This window comes from Onthophagus taurus, chromosome 1, assembly GCF_036711975.1.
Source record: "Onthophagus taurus isolate NC chromosome 1, IU_Otau_3.0, whole genome shotgun sequence".
Taxonomy (NCBI): Eukaryota; Metazoa; Arthropoda; class Insecta; order Coleoptera; family Scarabaeidae; genus Onthophagus; species Onthophagus taurus.
This window is the reverse complement of record NC_091966.1, coordinates 36,534,953-36,552,471: the sequence shown is the minus strand read 5'-3', so window position 1 is coordinate 36,552,471 and position 17,519 is coordinate 36,534,953. Positions and strand designations below refer to the sequence as shown.

Below are 17,519 nucleotides of genomic sequence, written 5' to 3'. Positions count from 1 at the left end.
TTGTAGAATCCATTTCGAAATGCTTTAATAAAACAAAATTTAACTTAGTTAAAGGGCTGAGTAAATGTTAAAAAATTCAAAACAAAAGTGATAATAATGAATATTCAAATGAAAACACCGTCGTTGAAAAAAAGCTTTTATAAAACTTTAATAGCCCGGTTGAAAGTTTTTAGAAAAGTTGCGGTGAGACTTTTTAATTTATATATGGGGAGCGTTAAGATTTTCGTCGAAAAGTTTCCAGCTTCCCTTAATCCCGAGTTACGTTTAAACCTGAAATATCGATAATTAACGGCTCAAGTTTCTGATTAATTGATTTCATTACGGTATTGATCCAATTTAGCAATTTGTAGATATTGTAATACATCCTTCATCGATTACTTAACTGTATGTAAAGTTGCATAAGCTAGGGATAAAAATTATTATTCAATGAAGAATCGCCATCTTTATGTTCCATCTATCGGGAAAATAACTAAGTTTGTTTTGGAGGGAATTCAGGTGGAGAGGTTTTATTCTGTTCATGAAAAGTGTGATATTTAATACGATTTTGAGCTTTCAAAGTTAATATATAACTTAATAATATAAAGGTAAGTATTAATATAAATATTAATTTTATTTAGATGTATATTTTTTATGGAAAAAATAGGTTATGTTAAAATTATATACTTACAGTAAAACCTTGATATAACGGACATCGTTAGAACGAACATCGGATATAACGAACAAAGTCTTTTTAAGTCTGTTGATAATGCGTAGTGTTGCACGGATGGAGAAGTCTGTGTTTTTAATTCATTCTTCCTGTTGGTCAACCCTGGAAAGGAGCAGACATTTCGCCAAAATCTTACCTGGCTTCTTCAGTGCGTTGTCGTAGTCTCCTGTCGGCAGACTGGATATATATATATATCTGATACCAAGTGAGATCTTGGCGAAACATCTGCCCCTTTCCAAAGGGAACCAACAGGAAGAATGGATAAAATCTCGGAACGACCATAACGACACATACTTCTCCATCTGTGAAGCACTACGTATTACCATATATGTAAAGTTTAAATATAAATGTTAGCACTCATAAATAAAATCCAACTAGGGTTATTCCTCAAGTTGCTGTGTTCCATGTTCATAGATAAATACGATGTATTAAGGACGGTACTGTTATTCAGCGCTAGATTGTTGTATGTATATGTTACAGTTAAAGCATTCGTTCCGTGAATGTACACATTGTCTAGTCAATGCATACATTAACTAATTTATCTAATTATTGTGTATATAAAATACGAAATGTAAACTTTTACTAGTTGATGTATACAATTACTAATGACGCCCAATTAAAGCCTAAAGTACGTTTACTAGTAAATTACATAACGAAACCCAACCCAACCCAAAAAATGGTTACTACTATACTTACTTACTACTTACATCACATGCAATCCCTTCCATTAAAAAAATTACACCGTAAATTTTCTTTGTTATAACTTTTACTAACATCTGTCAGCAAATGCATACACTGCCTAGTTTACACATTCACTAATAAATCTATACACTCTATGACTGATAAATACTTTCACTAAAACGTTACGTTAATGTATACATTGACTGGCTAATGTGTACATTAACTGAAATACACGCTTTACCTGTGACATATACATATTTTCACCGTACAACATCATTAAAACTATTGAAAATATTTACTTGGATAGCAAGAGTCAAGCAAAAATAAATGGCGAACTAACTGAACAGATACTTGTAAATAAGGGCATCCGACAAGGAGACTTGCTGAGCTCGCTTCTGTTTAATATCGTAATGGATGAAATTATAAAACAAGTGCGCAAACTACAAGGATTCAAGATGGGAAATAAGGTGGTTAACATCCTGTGTTACGCAGACGATGCGGTGCTGGTCGCGGAAAACGAGGATGATCTCCAGAGGTTATTGTTCCAGTTTAATAAAACAGTTTAACATGACTATATCATCGGCAAAAACAAAGTGCATGACTACCTCCAAGACACCGATCAGATGCAAGCTGGTGCTCGGTGATAAAATCATACACTAAGAAATGAAATTCAAATATTTGGGCTTATTTGAGGATATTGAGACCGAAGTAAGGAATCAAGCGGTAAGGACAGCGGCGTACCTAAATGATACAATATGGCGAAATAAACATATTAGAACTAAAGCCAAAGCCCGGATATACAAGACGGCAATTAGACCTATATTAACATATGCAGCAGAGACTCGATCAGAAACATCCATAACAAAAAGAATGCTAGAAACTACAGAAATGAAAATAGGGCGTAAATAGTTGAGAAAACATTGATGGACAGAGAAAGAAGCGAGAACATCGGACAGATTTGCAGGATAGATAACATCAATGATGAAAGAAGAAATGGAATGAACACATCGACCGAATGTCAGAAGAACGAATTGTGAAAATAAAAAACGGTAAAGAAAAACAGATAGTTACGCCTAAATATGGAAGGAAGAAGAAGATACATATTTTTATTGAACAAAAACCATAACTAACACTAGACCTAGAACTAGAAAGTTTCGGGAATACGAACTAATGTTTCTAGTTCTAGGTCTAGTGTTAATTCTAGTTTTAGATGTTATCCAAACTAGATTGTCATATATTTTTATTGAATTAATAGTAGAACTAACACTAGATCTAGAATTAAAAACCTTCGGGTTTAGCCGCCCTAAGAGACGCACGGCTAAAGCCGAATGTTTCTAGGTCTAGTGTTAGTTCTAGTTTTAATTGTTATTCAGCGCTGACATCACAAACGGGCCTTCGAGTTGTGCACCTGTTCCTGGGATGTAACAATCCTCTTAGATTTTACCACTTAGATTAATTTGTGTGTATTAAAATTATTCATATAACGAAGTTAGCTATAACAGAAATTCCCTTCCTCGTATTAATCCGTTATATCGAGATTTTGCAGTATTAATTTAATCACTAACTACTTTATTAAGTAGAAATCTTGGTACCTCTATAATTAAACTTCTAAGAAACAATATAGGATGCATCTCATCTCGTCTCGGTTTTGTCTTGAAGCGTCTGCTACAATCAATCTTCTTGTTTGCTGCAGAGCGTGCCCCGTGTACATCGCGTACACGTTGTCTCTGAATTCCTCATTTCCTCATTCTCATTCCAGATATAAATCAAGGGGAAAATGGTGGAGGAACTCGTCAGACGGTACCCGGGGCGAAACTCGCAGATCTATGTCCTTCTCAACGTATACAAGGAGCCGCCGTTTCCCGACACAGTGTTCGTCTACGGTGTTTCAGGCGTAGGCAAATCGTCAATTTTATCCGCCACTTTAGATGTTTGTGGTATTCGGCCGGTTCTCGTCAACCTAATCGAATGTTACTCGTCGAAAATCCTCTTTGAGTCCATACTAAATCAACTTTGGTCCCGTAGGATCGACGACGCTGGCGTCTCGAAGCCGTTTGCCAGATGCGATAACATGATGGACTTCGTCTCGTCGTTGCGTAAAATTGATGATGCGGTCGACTTGAAGAGGTGCCCGATCATCTTGGATAAAGCCGAGGAGCTGAGAAATATGGATCTTAATTTGTTGCCGAGTTTCCTTAGGTTGCGCGAATTGTGTCGAGTTGATGTTTGTGTTATTTTAGTATCTCAATTACCGTTTCAAAAATTTTACACGAGAACTAATTTAGTTGAACCGATTAAAATAAATTTTCCTCAATATCACAAAGAAGAATTATGTGAGATACTCAATTTAGAATATTACAATCTTAAAAAGAATGAATTAGATATTAATGTTTATAAAAATTTTATAAATGTGTTAATCTCAACTTTTTATCGAGCTTGTAGAGATGTAGTTGAATTAAAATCGATGGCAAAAATAGATTTCCCAGTTTATTGTAAACCGATTTTAGACGGATCTATTATGGCGTCTGATTCGATGAGTTTATGGAAAAATATTGCGCCAACTTTAAAAAAATCTTTAGAAAATTTATACGTAAAAATATCGAGAAAAAATGTAAGTTTAGTTGAAATTGAAAACTTATCCGCGGGGAATTTAACGCAGACCTTAGAGTTGCCATTCTACGCGAAGTTTCTCTTAATTGCGGCGTATTTAGCTAGCTACAACCCAGCGAAAGATGACAAACGGCTGTTTATGAAGTATCACGGAAAGAAAAGGAAAACAATGACGGACGTTAAGGCGAAGAGCAAAGTTTCAGAACAGCTGAGCACACAGCTCGGCCCGAAACCCTTCAGCTTCGATAGATTAATTGCTATTTTCTACGCCATTCTAGAGAACAAAGTGAATTTCAACAACAATCTCCTGGTGCAGGTTTCAACGTTAGTCGAATTGCAACTTTTAACCTCCACCTCTGATACTTGCAACTTAGACGGGCAAAAATATAAATGCGCGGTGGGTTTAGATTTTATACAAAGTGTTTCTAAAATGGTTGGATTTAATATAAGGAAATATCTCACTGATTTCAGTTATATGTAACAATTTAATTTTTCAATAAAAATTCTTTTTCAACACAAAAGTGAATATGTCGTTGTTTATTGCAATATTGTTCAAATGCCATCATTTCTCGGTTAATCGAACTGGGCGTTCTAACGAAAAAAAAGTAACATTTTCCCGGTTCAATTGCGTGTAATTCAATAAAATATTGCAACTCCGATAAAGGGATATCGGCGGATTTTCCCCCCTAAAACCCGTCGTTATTGTGGGGAGGCGTAAAATTTATCCTTTTTACAATATCGGCGGCGCCGCCCCGTTTGAAAGGCACATTCGTGCCATATAAACGGCAGTAAACCGATATCGGGGTGTTAATTGAGTCGGGCTTTTACGATACTCTAAACCGAATAAATTTCCACAGGTACAAAATTATCTACTAACTTCATTTACACGATTCGGTTAGTTTTAATGCTTTTGTAAAACAATATGTTTAGTAACTACTAAATAAACCTGTTGGGAACTATTTAACACAATCAATTTAAAGTTTTTAAATGTATTTATAACTTTATTAACAACATTTTTGGTTACAAAAGTTTCTTTTCTACGATTGATGCTAAAATCTTAGTTTAGTACTATACTATTAATAATAAAATAAATTTATCAAGTCTTGTATAACTAAAACCTATGCAGTTACACCACTATTATTAATAATATACACAATTTAAAAAAAATATTAAAGATGGCGAAATACTTAAGGTGATGACTTCCTTTTATCTAATGATTATCTATAGTTTACTAATTACTCACTTAGCTAATTTATATTATCAGGAACTTTGCATATTTACGTTGGCCTAATTTTGTTCAAACAATTTTAGTGTAATTGCGAAATCTCTACTGAGAGGATTAAAAAACACTTTAAAACTTAAAGGTGAGTTGGGTATAAAAAAAGTTTTCTTGTCGGTATATTTTTGCTTAACAATGTTAGTAAGTTCCATCGACGGAAGTGCAGCTAGTAGTAACGCCAGATGGTAAGGCAGTCGTTTAGTCCCGGCTAAACTGCGACGCTCGCGTGAGTCGTTTTGCGGTAACGCGGATTTAATTACCAACTTGTAAGGCAACACTTAGGGAGGATGTCCGGGCCGTGACCGAGTTGATAATCCGGTTGCCTTATTGCCGAACATGCGCCTTCTCTAACGAACAACCGTTTGGTGAGGAGGAACCAGACTTAGGTTACCCAAAATTTAATCATACACGAATTTACCTTAATTATTCCTTAAATTCGATTTAAATATAATAAAAGTACAATAAAATCTCGATATAACGATTATTCTTCAAACTGTTCAAGGTTTTTATAGATAATATCGGAGTATTTCCAGCGATTCCCAACAAGGGGTGCCTGGACCCCTAAGGTTCCACTGCCACAATACTGGGGGTCCACGGCGCATTTGTGAAAAATAATGTAGGCAAATAAATTACAAAAAAGTAAACATTTAAACTACAACATACGAAGTTAACTAATTGCATACGTAGATGATATTAAAGATTAACATTACTCTCAGAAGAAATATGTAACGTTTTCTAGAACAATTTTGGTACGAAGGTTAGTAATATTACTCATTTGGGGGATTTTTTAAGTTTCCTATTTTGTTTTCTTCTATCTACTTCTTCTTTTAAATCTATAAGTGTTCGTGTTCTTAGTGAAGGTTCGCAAAAATCCTTTAAAGAAGAAATTAAGTAACCAAACTCAATATTAACATTTTTTCAAGCAATATTACTTTTTTATTATACAGGGTAATGAAACAACAGATAACGTTATTCAAATTCCATGTAGAAAAATCAGTTTTAACTCGAAATGAAAGAATACGTTTTTTTAGATCCAGTTTTGTTTGTAACTTCCTGTCGAGAAGAAGGTTCGTCAATACAGCGCAGAATATTTATCCTATTATTTTCTGTCCTCAGAATCTGGCAAAACACGACTGCAGTGTGTTATTTGCAGCCAGGTTGTAGCAAATGGTTCTATGAAACCAGCTAAGTTAAGACACCAGTTTGAAACAAAGGACCCAGAGTTTCAGCAAAAAAACAAAGATTTTGGTGTCTGCAATAATTGGCGATAAAGCTGCCAAAGAAAATATACAAATTCCATTGTCAAACAATACAGTGCAAAGAAGAATTCAAAGTATGGCAGAAAACATAAAAGATCAATTAATACAAAGAGTTCGTGTATCACTTTGGTTCGCACTGGGTCGACTTTGAGAATTACATAAAGAAGGCAATGTATTCTTAATGAAAGAACAACGTTACCAATCCCATCGCTCTGATAAATTATCCCCAGAAAATTTAAATAATTCTACATTTCTTATCAAACTGGCGTACTTATCCGACATCTTTACTCATCTCAATGATTTGAATGTAATATTACAAGGTGAAAATGTAAATTGTTTCCAGGTAGAAGACAAAATTGAAGCAACTATTTTGAAACTGGAATTATGGGAGAATCGACTCAAAAGCGGAAATGTGGAATCATTTCAAAACTTGTCGACATTTTTAAACACGTCTGAAGATACACTTCCAAATGAGGAAGCACAACTAATCATATGTCATTTGGCAAATCGGCATATATTAAGATTAGCTGTCCCTCTTAAAAATCGATGAATTTTTTTTTAATCGGTAGGAAATGACTCAAAAGATGTGTTAATGATAAGAAAAAAGTGCGGAAAAGTGTAGTACTTACCGAAAAATCACTTTAAAGTTGCGATTTGACGTTTCTTTTTGGAAGTTAAAAGCAATGTTAAAATTGCATTTTCGTATTAAATTCTAACCTGAAATTGTTTAATTTATACCCACGCACAAAATAAAAAGTTATTTTCACTAAACTTGTTGAGATTACAACATATTTTCGGATGAAAACCTTGTTTCTTAGGCTATCGATGCAGAACGACAATTAAATGGCGTTAGATAGAATTGTTTCTACCAAATGTGTATTAATAGACTTTGTGTTAATGGATTGTGTATCAATTGATCTGTCAAATGACTGAAGCTCTTTGCAATCTTTATGTTGTAAATATAAATGATAAATAAGTATAGTAGCTTATTTAATAGTAGTTTAGTTAAATTAAAATAGTTATTAAAAAAGACATGGTTACAAAATAAAAATAAATAGCCCGTGTGACGATAGCAACAAACTGTGTATTTAACCAAATGACAATTACAACTGACAACACAAGCAATGTTAACCATGTATTTTCTCGTATTAAATCCTAACCTCAAATTGTTTAATTTATACCCACGCACTAAATAAAAAGTTATTTTCACTAAACTTGTTGAGGTTACAACATAATTATTCATAATGACACCTATGTGAAGTTAGTCACCAATTAAACAGAATTTTACATGTATAGTATTTTAATTATAACATGAGAACCAGTGAACCGATTTCGATAAACAATGTCTCATTCGAAAGCTTAATCCTTGGCCAATACGAAAGTGGAAATGCCCGATTGACGATGTGACGATAGCAACGATAGCAACAAACCTTCCAACAACAAATTTTTATCCGCAATTTCCTATCTATTTTATTAGCTGATAGCTTTCTTATTATTAGATATAGCAGAACACTAAATGCACCATATGAAAGCTTGATTCTTTCTTTATGAAATCGTCGGTCCTCGTTTGCCGATATGTTAATATTAAAATCAACAAAAGATGAAGAACACCACTCTGTACGTAAAATAGCTTAATATTACCAAACTTCAAGCCCTTGTGCAATTGTTATCAAACCGAATTTTAAAAAACTGTGTTCACAATCAGAAAGAACGCTCCTTCAAATATCTTAATCTGGGTTTTTGTTGGTCAATATCAATTAGCATCATGGTTAAATCACCTTTAATATACATCTCTATATACAGAAACTATAGAAGTATATCATGAAGTTATAGACTTACACAAGGACGTTTTTGATCAAAAAATTACCAAATTCACACGTTTTAGCTACTTTTAAACATTGTTGGGATCAATAACTTTCTTATATCACCAGGAAAAAACTCTATAACCAAGCAGCGATAGCCGCGTGTTATACACCATTAGACAGACCAGAAAATTGTAGATAAGATAGATCTATACTTCTATAGTTTTCCCCCTATCAAATAAAAAAGTTGTTTAAAGGAATAGTAATTAAGCGTTTTTGCGTGTAGGGATGTATATTAAAGGCGATTTAAGCATGACGCCGATAGACATTTACCAACGAAAACCCGGGTTAAGATAGTTTAAAGAGCGCTCTTTCCGAGTGTGATAACAGTTTTTTAAAATTCGGTTTGATAACAATTGCACAAAGGCTTGAAGTTTGGTAATTTTAAACTATTTAATCTAAGTACAGAGTCACCGCTTTGTAGTTTAAGTACAGATTGATCCTAGTATTAACTATCGACAGACAAAGACCGGTTTTAGATAGAGAAAGAATCTCTAATTATTATCTCGAATTATCTCTAATAATAAGAAAGATATCAGCTAAGAAAGTAGATAAAAAATTACGGATACAAGTTTGTTGCTATCGGACAAATGTGGAGGAGGCTGAAAACTAGAATTCGTAAACATAAAACTAAAGAAAATTCGAAACGATACAACCTTACAGCACCTTTCATCTTTTTTGTTTCCGTGTGGAAACGTGCCCATTACACACCCACAAGTACCCATCAATTGCATTTCTACCTTAATCTTTTGAATTTCTCCAAAATAAGGTTTATTATTCTTCTCTTTCAGATTTGACCATAGGATTTGACGAATATTTCACCCTACGTTATGACCTTTTGATGTTAAAACTTTGTAACTACTAATGCCCGACTCGAAAACTCTCGCGGGGTCATTTCAATGGTTGTACGCAATATAATTAGTAAATTTTGAAATCGGGCATTTCCACCTTCGCATTCATTGCAGATCATACTTTCGACCGAGATTTTGATGACTAAAATTGGTCAATTAGCTACGGAGATAATTGATGTGTTTAATTAATTCGTTTGTTGTGTTTTAATCAAAATCCTTAAATATTTCGAATCGGGCATTTCGACAACAGCATTCAGCCAGACACAAACATTCGATTGAGATATAAAACATTAAAATCCGTCAAACTGTTCTCTAATTATAGTCGATTTAGTTTAAATTAATTTTTTAGCACGAGCTTTCACACGTGCATAAACAACGAGCCGAAGACGGTGTCATTCCGAGGGCTGTATAAACTTAGCGGGAGAGAATTGAAATCAAGCATTTTGTGATTTCGATAGAAGACACTATGACGAATCGAGTGACGTATAGATTTTGATCATCGGGTACATCGTTTACGAGTTATCACCACTTAAAGAAGGTCAATTTTGTGTTATTCTCGTGTATCTTCGCATTATTTTGACGTTTTAGCGAAATTCGAAAGAGTTTTCAAATCGGGTATTTCCACTTTCGTATTGGCCAAGGATTAAGCTTTCATATGAGACATTGTTTATCGAAATCGGTTCACTGGTTCTCATGTCATAATCAAAATACTATACATGTAAAATGCTATTTCATTGGGGGCTAACTTCACATAGGTGTCATTATGAATAATTATGTTGTAATCTCAACAAGTTTAGTGAAAATAACTTTTTATTTTGTGCGTGGGTATAAATTAAACAATTTGATTTTAGGATTTAATACGAAAATACATGGTTAACATTGCTTGTGTTGTCAGTTGTAATTGTCATTTGGTTAAATGCACAGTTTGTTGCCATCGTCACACGGGTTATTTTTTTATTATTATTTTGTAACCATGTACACGTCTTGTTAAATATTAATTTTTAATTAATTAACTATTTTAACTTAAGTAAGGTACTATTAAATAAGCTATTATACTTATTTATCATTTATATTTACAATATAAAGATATTTCAGTCGTTTGACATATCAACTGATACACAATCTATTAACATAAAGTCTATTAACACACATTTGGTAGAAACAATTCTATCTAACGACAGGTAATTGTCGTTATGCATTGATAGCCTAAGAAATAAGGTTTTCATCCGTAAATATGTTGTAATCTCAACAAGTTTAGTGAAAATAACTTTTTATTTTGTGCGTGGGTATAAATTAAACAATTTCAGGTTAGGATTTAATACGAAAATGCAATTTTAACATTGCTTTGAACTTCCAAAAAGAAACGTCAAATCGCAACTTTAAAGTGATTTTTCGGTAAGTACTACACTTTTCCGCACTTTTTTTTTATCATTAACACATCTTTTGAGTCATTTCCTACCGATTAAAAAAAAAATCATCGATTTTTAAGAGGGACAGGTATTCTTTAATTATTCCGGTTTTTCCTGATCTTTTTTATACCTAGATCAAAAGTGATCCACCTGTGGTCTGACATTGAAACCAAGTCAGAGACTTTCCAGTTGTGGACTTCATGTGAAATACTCATCGAGGCCAAGATGATATTAATCACTGATTGACCTCTGGCAGTAACAAAGGTTGGCTCTGAGCCCCGATTAAGTAAATCAAGATTGCTGCTGAAAATTAAGTCTAAAAGTGACTTACCCCTGCTGTTGTCCTCGGCACAACCCCAGCATACGGAATGCGCATTGGAATCACAGCCTATGACGAGATTCCAGTTACCTGATCTAGCGTCCTCTTCCAGACTCACCAACTCTTCAGAAGGGGCCTGGCCGTCGAACGGAAGATAAACTGAAGCCAACGTGATATCCACATCGCTACGATTGACGGTACAACGAATTCTAACAGTCGTTATGTCCCCTCGTTCGTGTTTTAATCGTTATTCAGCGTTATCTGGCTACCAACCTCTTCTCCTCCTCACCCTCCTCCGTCATCAGGTACTTTGATAGCCCTTATCGCCGTCCTTTTCTCTTGCATTCCCACATCCCTGTCCCTGTTCTCCAGTTGTTTCCACATCTCAATCCTCTCTTTTCTTTTCCTATTCACTTCTTCCATTGAATACCTCACCCTTCTATAATATTCGTCCCTTTCTCGCTGCCCATAACGTGCATACTTGCCTCAATCTGTCTGTAGCACTCCCCCAAGATTTTACAATGCCCTCTACCTTGCACCCTCTCCTCAAAAGCACCGTCACCTTATCTACCTTCATTTCTTCCCTGAGTATATATCCTGGAGTTTCCCTAGCCAACCCCAACACTGATCTCCAGTACTTGGTCTGCCCATCCTCTAAGAGCCCTTGCTCCTTCCATCTCGATATCTCCACCCCATACATTATTATGCTTTTTATCAAGTTCTCAAACATTAATGTCTTTTTTCCCACATCCTTCCCAAAAATCCTCTCACCCCATCTCCAAACCTGTCCCATAACCTTATTCGCTTTCGCAGAGGAGCATCCTTCCGGCTAAAATACTTTTTCTAAGACCGCATCATTGCGCTCATCTCACCCACCTCCCTCGCGATCACTACTAGGTCGTCGGCATAGGCCATCTGTCCCCCAGCCAATCTGTCTGCAGTGTACAGGGTGGTTCAAATTCGATGTCCGAATAGGCTATTTCGAAAACTATAAGAGTTAGAAAAAAAGTCGCTTACATGTCTCGATCTCTTTTTTTAAATAAATTACAATGTCGAAAACCTGAAAGCGTTATCTTCTTTTGTTTTTCCCCTAGAAGCCAAAAGTGAAAATATCGTAAAACCAGCAAGTGCAATTATTTTCGTTATTATTATAGGTGGAGTATTATAACTAAGACATTATATGGACACTTTTTTACAGAGAATTTGATAACGTAGTCAAAAAAAATGTATCCGATTTTAGATTTTGTAATATTATGACAATTTTCGTTTTTTTTAATGGAAACAACCACTAATTATTCGCTTACTAAATTCGCTATTCTTTCTGATTTCAACAATATAGGGTTCGACAGGTCAATTTCTTATTATTTTAGAATAAAGCTAAAAATAAAATAAAATTTCTAAACGCCACCGAAATCTAGTGTCGTCGAAGAAATAAAATTTACAGTTTCCTGTAAAGTACGGGACGGCAAGTAAAATCTAAAAAGTTAACAATTAAATAACAAGATAACTTCTGGTATTTAAAAACAAATAATTATGTTTATTACGAAAATATTTAATGGATTGGATTGGGAAAATATGTTTTTTTAATTTTTAGTTAGTACCGTAAATTACAGGAAACTGTAAATTTAATTCCTTCGACGACACTAAAAAAAAAGTTTATTTTTATCTTTATTCTAAAACAATAAGAAATAGACCTGTCAAACCCTATATTTTTGTTATCAGAAAAACATAGCGAATTTAATAAGCGAATATAATCAGTGGTTGTTCCATTTAAAAAAAGCGAAAATTGTCATAATATCTCAAAATCTAAAACCAAAAAAATTTTCTGTAAAAAAAGTATCCATATAATATGTTAGTTATAATACTCCACCTATAATAATAACCAAGATAATTAACGATAATAATTAACCAATTAATTGCATTTGCTGGTTTTACGATATTTTCAATTTTGGCCTCTAGTGGAAAAACAGAAGACGATAGCGCTTTGAGGTTTTCGACATTGGAATTTAAAAAAAAAAAGAGATCCAGACATGTAAGCTATTTATTTTTTCTCTTATAGTTTCCGAGATAGCCTATTCGGACATCGAATTTGAACCAGCCTGTACAAAGCAAAGAGATTTTCTGTATCGTTCTTTGCATGTCTTTTGACATACGATAAGTCTTTTTGACGGATCATGTATAAATAGTGATGATTTCAGTTGTTGACCTCCATACTTTAATTTATCTCTAGTGTTTTTTTTTCTCTCCTGCACTTTTTCTGGTGGTACCTCTATTCGTCTATTTGTACTTGAACGTCCTTTAATAATGTTCTTAGTATTTTTTCTTAAAGCTCTCCTTAAGGATCCCCTCTGTTATTAATAATAACTTATTATATTTATTACTTGGTTATTCTACTCTAGGATAAATTATAAAGTCAACAAAAATATAAATAATAGATTATACAAATGACATCCCAACCTTTAAGAAATCAATTATTAAGCTTTAATATCTCTTCGAAACCGTTTACATGAACATAGTAAGTACTAAATTCTATGATGTAAAATTTTATTTTCTAAAATAATAACTGACAACTTGACTTTAACAGAATATAACAAAATTACCAACCTCTTTACAACTTACGTTCATAAAAGTTATTGTGTATTCTTGTAAAGGTTAAAGAATGTGACCGTACATACTAAATCCAGTAAGTGTATAACGTACGATGTAAAAGTAAGCACGTGCTATAAATTTAAGTAAAAACTTTTATTTTCCTTGAAATTCATAAATCCTCGAGAACAATTGGATACGCGTACTGCGCCTTATCCCGACACCTTGTTCCCGTAAGGTTGGTCATAAATCCGACGGCGTCGCGTTATATTTCACTATTTTATTTCAATAACGTTGCGAATATTCGCAATTTCGTCTTCGCTCGTCGACAACGTCCCGAGAATTCGTTTGTTGTGTATTATTACATTGTAAACGTCTCGCGCCTTTCGAACGTTGAAATTGAATGTAGTACGTCCGATGGGTGGATAGGTTTTTACTGAACCACAAACCATTTCGGTCGAAATAATTCGCCCCTGCGGGCGATAGACGTTTCGAATTTAATAAGGAGACTTTCCCGTCCTCTCTTTTTCCCCGTTCCATTTTATCCGATAGGGGATAGGCAATAACGTTTGGCGACGGTCCCGTTTTTCGACGTCTGCGGAAAATTTAATAACTCCTCCTTCTTATATGTTGGGCAAATCTGTTATAGGAAATGGAAATGTACCAAATCTTAATCCAACTATAATAAGCACAATGAATAATCCATCTCCGAGTAGAACTTGGGTACTAATAGAATATCGACTCAATCGGTATCCCTCACTGAAGCGTTAATTAAGGCCGTCCGTACGTGTTGGGTCCACGTAAATCGAACACCTGTGAGCACACAAAGGTGACCAACAATCCTGCCATCCGTAATTGCGATAGTCGGGAGTCTAGTTCGGTCCAATTTCGTTGCCATACGGTAATCGATTAAACCCGAATATATTCGTTGGCGGTGGACTGACTAGTGCAATATCATCCCCATTTGAGCGAAGTTGGGCAAATGTTTGTAGTTTGCCTTCCTCCGACGGGAACGTTATCGGCCTTTGGACGAACGCAAGTGGGTCCCAATTGTGGTAATCCACCCCGCTAGGGACCTAAGCCTATAGAGGCTTCTGTGACGAACTTTGATACTGTTTTGCTAACTATGGTAATACGAATATGGGCGCGAGCTTAACGCGAAATAATACTGAATTGTTCGCGGTCGGGACAATAAATCGCGACTCAAACCGGATATGTCACCGTTATTGGCTTTTCCATAAACCCCAGGATGAAAAACAAAATAAAATAGCAAACAGAATGCATCGCTACCGTGTAACTGATTGTCGTAAATTATACTGTTTTTCGAATCGTGATTGAGTAGACTCTTTACGTGCTTACGAGAGCCACTCATATATAGTAATATTTTATGGAATGCAATTAAAAGCTACGTTAAAAAAGACTAATTGATTTTATAAACGACACTTGGAGAGTAGTTAGCGGATAAAGTAGATCTCACTAACTCCTTAATTGAAAAATTCTGTAACGACGCCCAGAGGACGTATATTAATGAATCCACGGGAAACGGCTCTACCCGAACACCCTGTGGAGTAATCGATACCGCTTAAAGTTTTAGTGTCTACCGCGAATTGGATAGTTTTAATGATAATCCCCCTCTGGGTTGTGAAGGTGGATTCCATCAAGTTATGCTCTCTCCCTAACTCACACAAAGAACAGATCTTAATCTTTGCAGATTAAGCGCACTGTGAGAAATGAAAAGAAAAGAAATTACACTAAAACTTCGATATAATGGATTAACATCTTAACAGCGTCTGAAGACGCACGGCTAAACTCAAAACTTTCTAGTTCTAGGTCTAGTGTAAAAATATTACATTTTAACGCTGAATAAAACAAAAACTAATAGTAGCATTAGAACTAACACAAGACCTCATTCGGGTTTAGCCGTCTTGAGAGACGTGCGACTAAATCCGAATGTATCTAGTTCTAGGTCTAGACAATGTTAGTTCTAGTGACAGTGGTAGGTAGGGCTAGTTAGCATAAGATTTCACTATGTTGCATATTTTTATTGAACTCAAACTACTCTTCCTTATGATTTCATCAAATCTTTTCTTTCGAATAATGAGTCTATCATTCCTATTGTTATTATATCATGTGGTTTATCATCACACTATTGTCAAATTTGACAATATTTTAGAATCAAGATTGGTTCTTCATTTGTGTCATCCATGACAGTATTCAGACAAAAATAAAAGAAAGAAAAATGATGAAGAAGTTATTGAGAGATAGGATAGGGGAAGTGTTCGAAGAGGGTTGATGGGCATATGAAAAGCAGTTTAGCTTTGAGGTTGGAAAGAACATAGTCTTGTGTTAGTTCTAGTGATAGTGTTAGTGTAAAACTAGAACTAACATTAGACCGAGAACTAAAAACATTTGGATTTAGCCGCACGTCTCTCAAGACGGCTAAACCCGAATGATTCTAGTTCCAGATGTTGTATTAGTTCTGTTAGATTACATACATTTAATAACATACGCCATCTAGTAAGTTGTTTAGTTTCGATTATGATTTAGGAGTGATCAAGTAGTTAATATTAAATGTAGTTATTAATAACGTCACGTTTAAAAGCGATCACATATTATTTTTCACATGGTAGCAGAACGTTAATTAAAAGAACAAAACGTGGTAAAAGTGATAAAACTGGTGGTTGCTGAGAAGAATAGCAAAAGAATTTGAATTGGAATCTACATACAAGAAAGGTTATAAAAATGACGGATGTAACGATACCGGTCTTCGATGGAGAACATTACGGAAGCTGAAAAAATAAAATAATCATGTATTTGAAAATGAAAAAATGTAACGAAGCTGTTTCAAGAGTAAAACAGAGTTCCGATGGAGATGATTAGGATGAAAAAAATTTAAAAGCATTTAAAAGAATCTGTGAGCAAAATAGAAGCTGCATATCTTAAGAATAGATCATTAACAAATACTGTAGAAAAGAAAAATGCCTTACGAAATAATGTTTGGAAGAAAACCTACTATTAAATATTTAAGTCTATATGGAAGTAGAATTTTTGTTCGAAGACCAGAACAGTTAAGAAGGTCTAAATGGGATAAAAGGGCTGATTTGGGAATTTTACTGGGTTATACTGAAGTTGGGTATAAACTTTTAGTAAATAACAGAATCATTGTAGCTATACATGTTGATGTTGTGGAGGAGAATGTTGAATGCATAGGTTTAGATACAAACAGAACTGACAATGAAATTGAATCTGATTCTTCTAGTAATGAAATTGAAACTGATTCTGAAATATAAGATGAGAGTACAGAAATTAAATTAGAAAATAAAACAATAAAAGAAAAACAAACACCTCAAGAATTGAGAAGATCGAAGAGAGAAAAGAAAATGCCAGCAAGATATTATGATAGTTACGTTTATTGTAACGTTTGCAATGTAGAAAATCCAAATAACTTTGAGGAGGCGTTAAACAGTAAACAGGCAGAACAGTAGAAAACCATGGAAATTGGTCAAAAAACCAGAGAATAAAAAAAGTGTAGATGTTAAATGGGTCTTTACAAAGAAGGCAAATAATATAGTATATAAAGCCAGATTGGTTGTGAAAGGCTTTCAACAATCAAAAATTGTAGATGACATTTATTCGCCTGTAGCTGGAATTCAAACCTTAAAAATATTATCATATTGCTGCCAGGAAAAACTGATTACAGAACAAATGGATGTAGAAACTTGAAAGTAAGAAATTCTTGAATAGTAAGATTCTTTCAGAAATCTATGTAAACCAAGCGAGAGGATTTGAGGATGGGACTGACAGAGTGTGTAAACTAGAAAAAGCATTATACAGTTTGAGAGAAAGTCCTCGTGCGTGGTATAATTGTTTCGATGAATTTTTATGTGATGAAATTTATAAGGAGTAAATGTGACTATTGTTTATATAACAAAAGAGATGAAGATGATATGATTTACT

General features: G+C 34.3%; 1 protein-coding gene across 1 annotated transcript; it reads left to right on the top strand.

Annotated features, from left to right (window-relative positions):
* Window positions 1–480: 480 nt before the first annotated feature.
* Window positions 481–4,523, top strand: LOC111421126 (origin recognition complex subunit 5). The gene is made up of 2 exons (XM_023054266.2): window positions 481–584; window positions 3,147–4,523. Exon 2 carries the CDS (start codon window positions 3,165–3,167, stop codon window positions 4,476–4,478), a length of 1,314 nt encoding a protein of 437 aa, XP_022910034.2. The 5' UTR covers window positions 481–584; window positions 3,147–3,164; the 3' UTR covers window positions 4,479–4,523.
* The last annotated feature ends 12,996 nt before the right edge of the window (window positions 4,524–17,519 follow it).